The sequence below is a fragment of the Brienomyrus brachyistius genome, chromosome 5 (assembly GCF_023856365.1).
Source record: "Brienomyrus brachyistius isolate T26 chromosome 5, BBRACH_0.4, whole genome shotgun sequence".
NCBI lineage: Eukaryota > Metazoa > Chordata > Actinopteri > Osteoglossiformes > Mormyridae > Brienomyrus > Brienomyrus brachyistius.
The window spans coordinates 35,951,850-35,966,892 of record NC_064537.1 but is presented as its reverse complement, the minus strand read 5'-3'; the positions used below and the strand labels follow the sequence as shown (position 1 = coordinate 35,966,892).

At 41.2% G+C, this 15,043-nt stretch overlaps 1 protein-coding gene across 6 annotated transcripts in view; it reads left to right on the top strand.

Moving 5' to 3' along the window:
• Window positions 1-14,251, top strand: part of LOC125741656 (NACHT, LRR and PYD domains-containing protein 12-like) — a 38,554-nt gene extending 24,303 nt beyond the window's left edge. For 5 of the 6 annotated variants that reach the window (XM_049012848.1, XM_049012849.1, XM_049012845.1 and 2 more), the window contains 6 exons: window positions 270-443; window positions 2,169-2,342; window positions 2,796-2,969; window positions 3,449-3,622; window positions 4,772-4,818; window positions 12,206-14,251. In XM_049012848.1, the coding sequence (XP_048868805.1) occupies window positions 270-443; window positions 2,169-2,342; window positions 2,796-2,969; window positions 3,449-3,622; window positions 4,772-4,818; window positions 12,206-12,738 (1,276 nt within the window). In that variant the 3' untranslated portion in view covers window positions 12,739-14,251. Of the gene's footprint in view, window positions 1-269; window positions 444-2,168; window positions 2,343-2,795; window positions 2,970-3,448; window positions 3,623-4,771; window positions 4,819-5,271; window positions 7,548-12,205 lie in introns of those variants that run through there. The other variant, XM_049012850.1, reaches the window with a different exon arrangement.
• Window positions 14,252-15,043: the final 792 nt, after the last annotated feature.

Sequence of the window (15,043 nt, the reverse complement as noted above, 5' to 3'; positions counted from 1 at the left end):
CGTCTCAGGAAATTTGTGCTTTGAATTAAAAATGCTAACTATATTCTTCAAGACAGGGAACATGATGGCCTTCAGAAGATTTCATTAAAATAATAAAATTAAATAATAACATTTTTAATTTAACTATATTTAATACTTTCTCTAACTGTAGTGATTTAGGTTACAGTCATATTTAGCTTGTATTTTCTTTTAGATTGTGCCTCTTATTAGTTTATATATTATATAATAAATATACAGATCTGTGTGTATAATAACAAGCTTCTTTTCAGGCTGAACAGCTGTAATCTCACAGAGAAATGCTGTGAGGCATTGGCTTCGGCCCTCAGATCAAACTCCCCACCCCTGAGAGAGCTGGACCTGAGTGACAATGACCTGCAAGATTTAGGAGTACAGCTGCTCTCTGCTGGACTGGGGGATTCACATTGTAACCTGGAGATACTGAGGTCAGTATTACTGGGTTTTCCACACTATGAAATAGAGATACTTAGGTCATATTTTATAATGTAACCTGTGTGGAAGAAAATAAAATGAACTCTCCAACACTCTGGCACGAGGCACCTCAAGCACAAAAAGCAATCAGTTAATAAACTGTAACACCTAATACCCTATAAGGACTGCCAAGTCCTGATTGGTCACAAAACACCAACAAACCAAACTCAAACTCTGAACCAATATAATTCTCCATGTTCTACCTTAGTATCAGGGTAACATCGATCCATTTTGCTCAATTCTCAAAACATGCTGTTTTTCTGTACTGCTAGACTTCTACTATTGATATACTATGAGTATTATGGAGACACAGTTTCTGTTACGGCAGCTTTGAATCCCTTCCTGCAGGTGCCCCCCCCCCCCTTTTTGCCCATCTGTCCAAGGTCTTCACGGCTTGCAAAATTGACTACATGGACACACAATATCCAAAACAATATCTTTATGCCTGTAGGAATTATTTAGGTCAGGTAAATTTTTAGTATCTCCAGCAGTGTATAAGGAAATTAATTAAGTTTTAATTAATTAGTATTTAATGGCAATTATTAACTAATTGTTATGTTGAATGGTTGGTCCCTCCAAACTTAATTGCGGAATCCCTGTGAATCTGTTAATGTGAGACTTAAATGGGATTCACTAATTGCCAGTATCGCTTAGTAACTGTCATGCCCAGCTCGTCCGCTCCTCGTGTGTGCCACGCCCCCTGATTACCCACGTGTATTTCCCTGATCGTCTCCAGCTTTGTCCGCTTGATTAGTCTCTGTGTATTTAAGTCCTGGTCTGACCAGTTCCCCTTGTCCATCATTGATGTTAGTTAGCGTCTGATGTTTCCTGCACTCTGTCCTGAGATTAAACCCCGGTTTCCCGTACTTTGCCTGCTCGCTCACCCAGTGATCGCGAGCGTTTCCGCGACAGTAACCTGGGTTAGAATGCTTGTCCAGCGAGCTACATTACCAGGCAATGTAAATGATTGGTAGAGAAGCTCCCCTCACGGCCATTGAGAGTCTCGCGATATTTCAGGTGAGTGAGGTTTCATAGCGTAGTAGCCAGTTTGCACAGAGGCAGTGACTAGTGTGAGCGCTCAATGAACAGAGGCTGAAGTTGTGTAAAAGCCAAACTTAAAAGAAATTTTCGGGTGTTGGGTGAGTCTGTGGTATGTAAGGCAGGGAGGGTTGTGTGCCAAGTTGAGGGACCCCTATCCACGTCGAGGTCCACCCTGCTGTCCCTAAATCTTTGGGCCATAAATGGAATGCTGGCCTCCCTTGTTATCTGTGTGGGTGTGGGGTCACTAACTCCCCTTTTGTGCCTAGGCCAGCGAGTACCTCTTGTACCAGGGTAGGCCTTGTCTCAGGCCACCTGGAATCTAAGCTCTGTTATATGTGGATATGTGATCCTACATGCCTGAGGCCTAAGACATAACAGATCCACTGTGTCTCCCTCCCCTGGCCTACCAATTTTCAATTTGCTTTCCGCACCTGTAGATACTGAGGTTGGTATTATTAGGTATTCCATACTGTAAACTGGAGATACTGAAGGCAGCATTACTGGGTATTTCATACTTTAATCTGTAATTATTGAAATCTTTTTATTGGAGTAGTCACATTTACTTACTACTAATACTTGTAATGGTAAGGTGACCTTATACTGGAACTAATGCAGTGTTTTTGTCTGTCTCTCTGCAGGCTGTCAGGCTGCAGAGTCACAGAGAAAGGCTGTTCTATCTTGGCTTCAGCTCTGAAGTCAAATGCCTCACATCTGAGAGAGCTGGATCTGAGCTACAATGACCTAGGAGACTCAGGAGTGAAGCGGCTCTTTGCTGTATTGGAGGCTTCCAGCTGTAGACTGGAGAAACTGAAGTGAGCACAGAATGAAAAAAGTAACAAAAAAGGGACTAGGCATCAGAAAACCCATAATGTATTTCATCAGTGACATAATAAACAAAGAGCTTCTTTTTTCTTTTCCTACTTTCTTTTATCTCACAAACTTATCAGCACTTGTTTCAGGTTGGAAACAATTAATCAGTGAAGCATCAAATAACTATTTTCATTCTTTAAAAATATGCAAAAGATTTGTGTTGGTTAGCAGAGTAAATGGATGTAATAAAAGAACCGGTGCTAATTTTGCGATTAATATTATGCATAAAATATAATCTACCCCAATCAAAACTGGGATGATTGGTAAAATTCTTTTTTATTAAATTCACTGTTCTAAAAAAACTCTTCTGTCATGATCCCTATTCTCCTCATTTGCATTTAACATACATACATCTCTTCAAAAACTGGATCTATAATTGTTTTATATTTTCTGAGGGTTGACCGGTGTGAACTCACAGAGGAATGCTGTGAGGCGATGGCTTCAGCTCTCAGATCAAGCTCCTTGTCCCTGAGAGAGCTGGACCTGAGTGACAATGACCTGCAGGATTCTGGAGTGCAGCTGTTGTCTGCAGGACTAGGGGATTCACACTGTAACTTGGAGATACTGAGGTCAGTGAGACTGGAGATGCTAAGGGTATTTCACTGGGTAACACTGGGTATTTTACAGTCTGTTATGACAGGTCGTGACTCAAGGCATGATGAGATGATCCACTTAGTGTCCCCAAAAGCAAAAACACTTCATTAAACTAAAATGTATATATATATATATGAAAGGACCATGACGGGTCAAAACAAAACAGGTAAATGACAAAACTAAGGCAGGGAAACAACAGTAAACTACATTAAAACGTAGGTAGGGAGCAACACAGGAACAACCACACTAACACGGAAAAGGTCAGGTTTACTAGGTATTCCACACTGTAAAATGAAGATCCTGAGGTCAGTATTACACAACAGGAAAAAAGGGTCCAGTGTATTCCACACTGTAAACTGTAATTATTGAAATCTTTATTGGAGTAATCACATTAAAAGTAATACTTTTAAGGTAAACTCCTTGTTCACAGGAGTTTCTTTCTGTCTCTCTGCAGGCTGTCAGGCTGTAGAATCACAGAAAGAGGCTGTTCTTTCCTGGCTTCAGCTCTGAGGTCAAACCCCTCATACTTGAGAGAGTTGCACCTGAGCTACAATCACCCAGGAGACTCAGGGGTGAAGCTGCTCTCTGCTGTACTGGAGGATTCCAGCTGTAGACTAGAGAAACTAAAGTGAGTACAGGGTTTGCATCTGTCTCTGCTAACAACACATGTACTGTACATTATTCAGACAAAAGTATTGGGACACCTGGCTATTACACCTATAGGAATTTGTATGACATCCCATTCTAAATCCTTAGGCATCAGTACCGAGTTGGACCCCCTTTGCAGCTATAACAGCTGGCACTGTTCTGAGAAGGCTTTCCACATGTTTATGCATGCACTTGTGAGGTCAGACACTGATGTTGGACATGAAGGCCTGGCTCATAATCTCTGCTCTGTGGTTAGGGCTCTGTGTGGGCCAGTCAAGTTCTTCCACACTAAACTCACCCAACCCTGTTTTTATAGACGTTGCTTTGTGGACTGGGGCACAGTCATGCTGGAACAGAAAAGGGCCTTACCCAAACTGTCCCCACAAAGCTGGAAGCATAGAATTGTCCGAAATGTCTTGGCATGCTGAAGTATTAAGAGTTTCCTTCACTGGAACTAAGTAGCCTAGCCCTAACCATGAAAAACAACCCTATACCATTATCCCTCTTCTAGCAAACTTTACAGTTGGCACAATGCAGTCAGGCATTGCCAAACCCATACTTATCCATCAGACTGCCAGACAGAGAAGCTAGATTCATCACTCCACAGAACACATTTCCACTGCTCCAGAGTCCAGTGGCAGCGTGCTTTACACCACTCCATCCAATGCTTGGCATTGTGCTTGGTGATTTGAGGCTTGCAAGTAGCTGCTTGACCATGAAAGCCCATTGCATGAAGCTTCTGGTACACAGTTTTGTGCTTGTGTTAATGGAAGAGGAAGTTTTATGTACTATGTAACGCTCAACACTCACAACCCCATTCTGTTACTTTACGTGGTTTGACACTTTGTAGCTGAGTTTCTGTTGTTCATAAATGCTTCCTTTGTTGCAATAATATCACTTAGTTGATCATGGAATATCTAGCAGGGAATAAAATTCACAAACTGCCTTATTGCAAGAGTAACATTCTTTCACAAATGTTTGTAAACCTATTTGCATGGCTAGCTGCTTGATTTTATACACCTTTGCCAATGGGACTGAATGAAACGCCTGAATTCAATGATACTTTTGTTTATATAATGTATGTGGAGAAGATGCAACAGCTAATACACCTGTACTACTTCACCTGTAGTTTGGACCACGGTGAAGAGTGCAGGACCAGACCAAGGTTCCACAAATGTAAGTTTGTTTTTGTATGTTTTTACTAATAATATGATTCATAGTACTTTTTGATTGTAATAATGCAATTATTGTGATGTGTGTGTTTTTCGTGCTGTATGTAGAGAGATTTCCAAGTTTATGTTTAGCTGATGTTCTGTGTGTGTGTGTGGATTATGTTTATATTACGTCGTGGGGACATTTGGTGAGATAAAAGCCTGTTATTTTGATGTGGGAACCATTTTTTCGGAGCCCACAAGGGGAAGTTTGATTTTATAAAAATCTGTGATCTCCGATAACGTTGTACTGTAATGTTAAAAACAAAAACATTTTGTTAGGTTATTCACATTTTTGCCATTTTCACCACTGTTAACACTCAATGACAAAAAAAGTTAAGCTCTAGCATGGAGTGGTGGAAATGAAATGAATCGGCATATGGTGAAAGGTTATGTGACAGTATGATTATAATATCAGATCAAATGGACAACAGAGTTGGCAGTATGGGCACACTGCTGGTCCCATGTCAGTAGGGTGTGGCACCCCTCCAAGCCTGGATTCATGCAGCGATATGGTGCGGAAGGGAGTTATACAGCTGTTGTATCCTCTCCTATGTCAAGTCAGCCCACAAGCTGTTGTAACTGGCATCCTCTGTGTCCTGTGCCTAGACATGCCAGTTTGTCATATGTTGTGTTTTTGTATTTGCTGGTGTGATTTCTTATTTGCTCTTGCGATTTTCGTATTTGCTGGTGTGTTTTTGTATTTGCTGGTGTATTTTCATATTTCATAGTGTGTTTTGCCCTTCAGGGCTTTCTAGCCTCTCCCTTACAAAGGCTTCTACTGAAAATTATCCAATCAGAAAAAAAATGCCCATTCAGTCCACTCCTGGATAGGTTACTGCAACTATCGGGACATTCCACCTTGTGGTCAAAACAAAAAAGCAGTAAACCTTAAAATGGCAACCTGGAAAGTGTGAAATCTTACTGTATGGACGACTCCAACAACACCAATAGCTCCCATCTGCAGAACAGCCCTGGTTGCTGTGGAGCTGAGGCGATATGACACCGACACTAGACTCCTGGATGAAGGCTCCTTAAAGGAGGAGCGAATGGGCTATACCTTTTTTTGGAAGGGATAATCCACTGGTCAGCAATACCTTCAGTATTTAGTGGAGCTTGCATTCAAAAATGTTCTTATCCCAAGCTTGAGTAAGACACCTACAGTATATGCATCAGCGAAAGACTGATGTTCCTCCATTACCCCTAGCCAAGAAGTGCTTTCCCACACACCTTACTGTCTATACACCACCTCTCCCATCAGAAAATGATATTAAAAAATCTCTGTTACCAGTTTTGCACCAGATTCCCAAGATTAACAGAGCCCTCTTACTTGGTGAATTTAATGTGGGGAGAAATAGCAGGATATGGAGTGGAGTGTTGGGAGAACATGGTATTGATCGCCAATGACAGCAGCGGGAGACTTCTTACTCTCTGTGGATGACCTTACCATTATAAACGCGCTCTTTAACCTAAAGAACAATTAGAAAACATCATGGATACACCCTCACTCCAAACACTGGAACTTGATTGGTTATATTATAGTGAGACACAGTGAAATCTGCAAAACCTGTGCTATGAGAGGTGCAGAATGCTGGACAGGCTATTGCATTATTCTGACCAAATTCCATATGACAGTCTGCTCTCAAAAGTCTGGCAAAAAACTACTACATTGTGCCTGGTTACAAAGCACTGGAGCTAAGGAAATGTCCTGGCTGGCCTTGGTGGTGAAGCTAAAACAGACTGAAACATTCTTGTACTTCAAAGTACCCAATGATCGACAGTAGACTTTGATAAGCCCTGCACTTTGTGATGCAATAGCCCAAACCATCGGATATAGATCAAAAAAACATCAAAGCTGGCTTGATGAGGACTCGAAGACCATCATCTACCAGCTGGAAAACATGCAGAATCTACATAAAGCATCACTGCTCAACCCCTTATCTAGTGCTATCAGAGAGCAATGGCAAGCAGCTCACGGGGATGTGCAAAAGATTGAGGCCACTGCAGAATGAATGGTGCAGGAATAAGGCACAAGAAATACAAGAATATGCAGACATAAATTATCATTTTTACAACTCAGATAAACCTATATTTAGTCCAAGAAATAATTTTCTTATTCACCTAAAAACAACTGATGATCCTACACTCCTAAAAGACCAGCTGAGAAGTCAGTTGAGGTGTGCTGAACATTTTAATACTTATCTTACACACACAGCACACTCTTGCAGATCACTCCATACTTAGAGCTGCCTGAATACCCCATTATTTTTTTCCTCAGTGAGACTCCAGCCTTCTTTAAGGTTCTGATAGTTGTCTGCTCCCCAAAAAAATAACAAGTCCCCTGTCATAGCTGCTGAGTTGCTGAACAAGGACACTGCACCAATTTAGTATGGGAGGCAAAAGAGGGTCCCTAGCAGTGGTGGTACACAAATAGTGTCACTGTATATAAAAACAGGGGTGATAAGTCCATCTGCAGCAGCAGTAAGGGAATTTCTCTTCATGTTGTTGCGTGGTGACGAGGCTGATTGATAACATCAGGGTCATTCCATGTCAAATCATCACACTTTCAGACCCCATTGTCACAGATTTTAACAAAACTTAGCATGCTGATCTGGGATCAATATTGAGGGAGATTTACGCAAACTTTTTTGGGAGGACTATGACTTTGACTGGCTACATTCACCTTAATATAAGCTGCACAGAAATGGTCCTCCACATTGTTTTAAAGGTATTGTCCAGCTCTACAGATTGAATAAATAATATGCCATACCCATATGAATAATTACTATGTAATAACTGATTAGAATATTAAAAATTCAATAACAAAAAAACCTGTATTTAAAAATTGATAATTTTTTTACTAAAGCTAGCTCATAATGTCATGAACATCTCCAGAAAATTTGGTCTTTGGTTGTTGCCAAGATCTCTTGGCTTAAAGGTAGCGTCACATGGTTTCATATCACTAATGGGCCTTTTTAATGGCAGCCAAACTGAAATGAAATAGTATAACAAGCACAGGTGTAATTAAGGTTACAAATAGGGGCGGCATGGTGGTGCAGTGGTTAGCACTGTTGCCTCACACCTCTGGGACCTGGGTTATGTGTGTGTGGATTTTGCATGTTCTCCCCATGTCGTCGTGGGGTTCCCTCCGGGTACTCTGGTTTCCCTCCACAGTCCAAAAACATGCTGAGGCTAATTGGACTTGCTAAATTGCCCGTAGGAGTGTGTGTGTGTGACTGGTGTGTGAGTGCGCCCTGTGATGGGCTGGCCCCCCATCCTGGGTTGTTCCCTGCCTCATGCCCATACTATTCATTCATACTATTAAAAAGGCCCCCATGGCTAGTAAATATGGCTAATAAATGCACTGCATTCATCAGAGGTGAATGAGGTGTGCAAATCGTCCAGTGTAAATGCACACTTATAGAATAACTCGACTTTGCAAGCATCAAAGGTTATGTCGTGGCTGCATATGATGATAATTGGTGGCTAGGTTGTGTTGAGGAAACTATGTCCAGCACTGGAGAGTTGAGACTCAGCTTTTTATATCCTCATGGACCATCTCCATCCTATTCACTCCCATGCCATCCTGATAGACTTGTTATGGATCATCAGGATGTGCTTTTAGTAGTTGAGCCTGTGACAACAGCAGGGCGGACATACACAATTTCAAGCAAAGACACAATAGCTGCATCAGACGCTCTGATAAACTATAAATTGAGAGTACAGTCAGCCCCCATGCATTCACGCTTCGTGATTCGCAAATGCACAGATCCACAAAAATGACATGTACATGTTTCTTTTACGTATTTTATTGAATTGTACCTTGGTTACGTATATGGCTTCTGTAAATAAATTTACAGTCCTATTCGTTTACTCATTTTACCTTCTTGTGAATGCAAAAGAAAATGGCAGCCAATGCTGTGTTCTATGAATTAGTAGGGGTAACATTAGTATACTTTACTGTAAATGTGCTAGTGTGACAAATATCTGGTAGGCGAAATATCTGGTACTGTACTCTATTTCCAGGAAATATTGCATTTTTATTCATTTTTATTCATTCGGATAGGCTCCGGACCCCCCACGACCCAGTAGGATAAGCGGTTTGGAAAATGGATGGATGGATAGTTCTGGCAATAGTTGCAGTTGTCATGAAAAATAATAACCCTGTACCATGCATTGATCACTAACTGCTATTCTGCTACTGCTAACAACATTGTAAGGAACTGTGGTTTTGATACACATTTCACATAAGTAATGATATCTCGGCAATGATATCTCGGCAACAACTAAAATACCAAAGACCAAATTTTCTGGAGATATTTATGACATTATGCATATTTATGATATTTATGACATTAGCTTTAGGAAAAAATGTATCAATTTTGAAATATAGGTTTTTTGTTATTTAATTTTCTTATATTTTAATCAGTTATTACATAGTAATTATTCATATGGGGATGGCATATTATTTATTCAATCTATAGAGCTTGACAATAGTTTTAAAACAATATGAAGACCATTTCTGTGCAGCTTATATGTGACCCGTCACCACAAAATGAGTCTTATGGGTGCAGTTCTACCAGTGCGACTTAAGACTCATTTCGTGGCGACGGGTCACATATTAAGATAAATATAGCCAGTCAAAATCATAGTCCCCCCCCAAAAAGTTCAAACTTTGTCTGCTTAAATTTCCCTCAATACGTATTGATCCAAGACACGCCCGATTTCAGTTTCATGAGTTACTCATGTGACCAAATCAGCATGCCAAGTTTGTTAAAATCCGTGACAATGAGGTCTGAAAGTTTGATGATGTGTCATGGAATGACCCATCACTGAATTAGTGCTACCCGAGTCACAATGTGGTTTCTGAAAGAACGGGTCAGCTGATATGATTTTCATCAGAAAAGTGCTGTGAACAACACCAGGACCTCTTTATGGTCTTTGTTGATCTCTTCAAAGCATCTGACTCTGTGAACAGCGAACTGATGACTCTGTGTATGGCTCTATCCCTAAGACCTTCAGTTTGTCTTAGCAGTCCTTTTCAAAACTTTTAACAAGATGGGTGTATTTGTTTAACGCCACAAACACTGGAGGTGATTTGTCAGCGGAGCCTTGGAACATATCATTCACCACCAGTCCTTGCAGTCAGCTCTGAAAACTCACAGTAGCTCAGTTTTATAAAAAAAATTAAAATCTGGGCAGCATCCTGTCAGACGATTGTAATATTGATCATGAAATACAAAACCAGATCAAACAAGCAGCAGCTGCCTTTGGAAGATTACGGCAATGAGTCTTCCAAAACAACAGCCTCAACCTGCACACCAGGGTAGCTGTATATCATGCTGTCTCAATATACACTGTCCTCTATGGCTGTGAAACCTGGGTCATCGGGGTCACACTTGCCACATCATGTCACTGGAGAAGTTATATTTAGGGTGCTTAGAATTCATTTGGAGCCTCACTTGGCATTACCGAGTACCTCAGACCCATGTACTTCCTAAGGCCAAATACAGAATTATTGAGGCCACAATTACCGAACATCAGCTATGGTGGCTTGCCCCAAAACCAACGGCCCCTCAGAGTACTTTATGGACAATTACATCATGTCCAATACTCAGCTGATGGGCAGAACAAAAGGTTTAAAGACCAGATGAAGGTGTCTCTGAAAAGGTGATGGGGTTAGACCTCACAACCTAGAGAATGCTGCTGTGGACTGCAATACCTGGTGACAGCTCACTCTGGACGGAATATATATGCTAGAGAACAGGATAGCTAGTAGGCAACAAAAGCAAGCCTGGAGGAAGAAATCCAGTAGTCCTGCCACCGCCAATGCCATCTAACATGCCCCACATGTTGTAAAAACTGGTTTCAGAATCTGATTTTTTTTTACAAAGTGCTGGGTTAAATGGGTGGCATGGTGGTGCAGTAGTTAGTGCTGCTACCTCACAGTTTGGTCCCTGGGTCAAGCATGGGTCCTATCTGTGTGGAGCTTGCATGCTCTTCCTGTGTTCACATTGGGTTTCCGCCGGGGGCTCCGGTTTCCTCCCGCAGTCCAAAAGTGTATGTGGTAGGTTAATTGGCGAATCTAAGTTGGCCCCATGAGTGTGTGCACCCTGCAGTGTGTTGGTAACTACCCAGGGTTGGTTCCTGCCTGCACCTGTTGTTCCTCGGATAGGCTCTGGTCTCCCCCTGTGACCGTGGTAAGGATTAAGCAGTTACGGGGATGGATGGATGGGTTTGGATTTATAGATCATAATTTCCTAAATAAAAATGGTACTGTGTACTTCTTTACAAGTAAATGCTTTATAGCTGCTCATGCTCTGTTGATTCAATAACTGCAGAGTTCCAAATTACCTCTGGTATTAACCCCAGCACAAAAACCTTGTCCTGTTAGCTTCATGGAATGGGTTTCCATAGCCAAGCATCTGCATGTAAGCCTCAAAATGCCAAGTGTTGGATGGAGTGGTGTAAAGTACTTAACCACGGATCTCTGGAGCAGTGGAAACATGTTCTGTGGAATTGATGAAACATGCTTCTCTGTCCAGCAGTTTGTTCGATGTGTCTGGATTTGGCAGATACCCAGAGAACATTACCTGCATGACTGCATCATGCCAACTGTAAATTTTGCTGGAGGAGGGATAATAGTATGGGGTTGTTTTTCAGTAGTTGGTCCAGGCCCCTTAATTCCAGTGAAAGGAACTCTTAATGTTTCAGCATGCTAAGACATTTTGGGCAATTCAATGCTTCCACTTTTATGGGGACAGTTTGGGGAAGGTCTTTTTCTGTTCCAGCATGACTGTGTCCCAGTGCACAAAAGCAACATCCATATAGACATGGTTTGGTGTGGAACAACTTGACTATCCCACACAGAGCCCTGGGATATCATAAAAGTTCCTGTAGGTGTAATGGCTAGATGTCCCGATACTTTTATCCATATAGTGTATGTTTGATGGATGTTGCTGTTTTGTAATTTTATTCACCCGTAATTAAGCCTGTTAATTTAGCACGCACAACTTTTGGTAAGTCTTACCACCAACACCACATGGCATCCGACATTTCATGAGTTATTTGACATGCTTGAATTCCTGTTTCATTGTGCTGTTTTAGTGTTTATAGAAATATAAAGTACAAGCTACCGTGCAGTGTTGTCCCACATCAGTCTCTCAGGGCGGCATATCTCACACTTGCAGAGCAGGGGGCACCCAGAATGTTGCAGAATTGAGTGGCTACAAGAGTATATTGGGAATAAAATGTGTGTATTGAAGCAAGTTCTGTCTTAGTGAGTATGTGACAGTGGTAAAATGATGAAGATGCTGGTCTTTGTGATGGTGTGCTCTTCCTCTTGTCTACAGACTCCTGTCAGCTGACTCTGGACCCCAACACAGCATACATACGCCTTTCTCTGTCAGAGGGAAACAGGAAGGTGACATGTGTGGCAGAGGAGCAGTCATATCCTGATCATCCAGAGAGATTCATCTGTTGTCAAATTCTGTGCAGAGAGAGTCTGACTGGTCGCTGTTACTGGGAGGCTGAGTGGAGTGCAGACAGAGCCCGGATAGGAGTAACTTATAAAGGAATCGGGAGGAAAGAAACGAGTGCTGACTGTGTGCTTGGACATAATGACAAGTCATGGATTCTGTGTTGCTCTCCTCACAGTTACTCTGTCTGGCACAATCATGCACCGACTTACATACCCATACAACCCTCAGGTTCCCGCAGAGTAGGAGTGTATCTGAACTGGGAGGCCGGTACTCTGTCCTTCTACAGAGTCTCCTCTGATAGATTGACCCTCCTGTATAATTTCACCTCCTCATTCACTGAGCCCCTTTATCCAGGGTTTTATATTTATCAAAACTCGTCATTGTCCCTAAGCATGCTGGGATAGCTCAGTGTGTTGGAGGAACATTTTTTTTACTTATTCTGGGGGTGGTTCTCGAAAGCTTTGTAACGCTATTGTTAGCTCCTCTGCCAGTTCGTTATCTAGCACTTATGATCGATTTTTAATTAGCGAGCAGTTCCTGAAAGCCTTTGTAACTAATGTAGTTTGTAATCTTACTCGTAGATTTCCAAATGTCCCGACCCACTCGTTATTTTCTATTGTTCTTTATTTGAACTTTTGTCTGCTGTCCTGTGACAGACACAGAGACCCACCAATATAGATCATAAAGACACACTGACCGTATTTTTTGGACCAAGAAATAATGCCGATGATATAATATGAGGTCAATATTGCAATATAAAACTAGAACGCAGAGTATAAATTAACGCAAAAGCAGTTCGTTCTTGTAACACCTGTATGCCCTCAAGTACTGACTTGAGAATGACCTTGAAAATCAAATTCAATTTAAAAAATTGATTGTTAACCCGGTGCAGAATCGCAATTCGACATATAACATAAGAATATAAAGCAGTAGAATTACAATGGGTTTCACATAAATTCATATATATAGTGTAAGTGCAGCTTGAACAGTTCAGCTTAATATTTTAATATGAATGACACAGCATGTTACATAAACTCCATACATTGAATCCCATTCCTACTCCTCCGCCCCACATGGTCATGAATATTTACAACAGCAAAAAATACCCATCGACCATGCCCCCGTGTTCGAGCACCTGCCTGAAAAGTTTGTGCATGTTGTGGAATTAAAATTGGACATCGGTAGGCCCGGGAGGTTGGCATATTGGGTCTGTGTGTGTCTTTAGGCCTTAGGCAAGAAGAGATTGATTTGAATACTGTGTGACCTCGCTTCGAGATAGCTGCCTGCAGTAAGTTCCGCAGACCCTGAGGAAAGCTCGGGCCTTGGAGAGGCAGACAGCGGAACAAAGGGGGGGGGAGAAACCACTTGCAGGGAGAGATTCGAAGCTGCTCCAACTGGTGCACAGCGAGTTATAGCTTTATAGAATAGTTGTGGCAAACAATATATAGCAAGCTATGCGGTAGTGCAAATGTATAAGTAATTGTTAATCATACTAATCATATGTTAACCATGTATTGGATTCAATGACAATACGTCAATACGTTAATCATTAATCAAAGGACAACTGAGTATTTACAGTGATTCAATGTCATATAATCAATATCTATATTCATATCTCCAGTAGGAGCCTAGCAGTCGAGACATGTTCTGGTAGACTGAGCAGAATGGGTGGACTTTACCTTGCCACCAAGGTGAACCAATAGAATTCGAGAATTGTGTTTGTTATACGTTTAAGCTTGGTTCATTGGTGTGTTGTGACCAATCAGGATTTAGACACCCTTACTGTGAAGTGGGAGTTATGGTATATCAACTGGTTGCTCGGAGAGCTCCGGAAGATGTTGGTACCGAATGCCAGAGTGTGATGCGAGCGCTTTGCTGAGTTGCTGAAATAAAAGAGATTTCTTTTACCTCATCAAACTGAGAGGTCCGACTTTTATTCTAAGTGTTATATTCTAAATTTTTCTACCACAATGTCACTGTTATTCAAAATGACACATTTGAAGTATCACCTGTACAATAAGTAATTTAACTGTGATTTTGTGTACCATGGTGGAAGAGCACTTCATACAGTCATACAAGTAACCCTATCACAATCCATCTGACCATCCAGCAGCACTAAGAAGATAAGCTACTACAATCTTCTCAAAAATGGTAACACACATAAACAGCTAAATATGCAAAGTCAATGGAAAAGGACTTAGAGTGCTGACATAAACCAAATGCATATTGTTAGAATAGGCTAAAACAATTACACATTGTTTTCTTGCAATCAAGCAAATATGAAGTTCCCTCACTAGTACATACATAAGGTATATACATCTACCATCTTGGAAGTAAATCTGTTGTGTAATTATTCACCCTTTGCTAGATTAAATGACATTCATGAGCAGTATGATTGCGTTGAATTGCTTTGAATTTAAATGAATTAAATTCGTACTGTTATTCCAATTCAACATCTTACAGGGTGTGGCCAAGTCAATTCGAAATCCAATTGATGAATGGAATGGGACACAATTCATAAATTCTAAACAACCCTTGTAAGCTACATAATGAGCTAACCAATCACACTTGCTACGTATTCAGTCACATCTTTTGAAGTGGGACAATGAGACACCCATCACAACCAGCAATGGCAGAAAGTGCAAGTCAACCAAAGACAGTGCTTGAGACAGCATCATCCAGAAAGTTAAGTTGCTTGTCTGAATATTG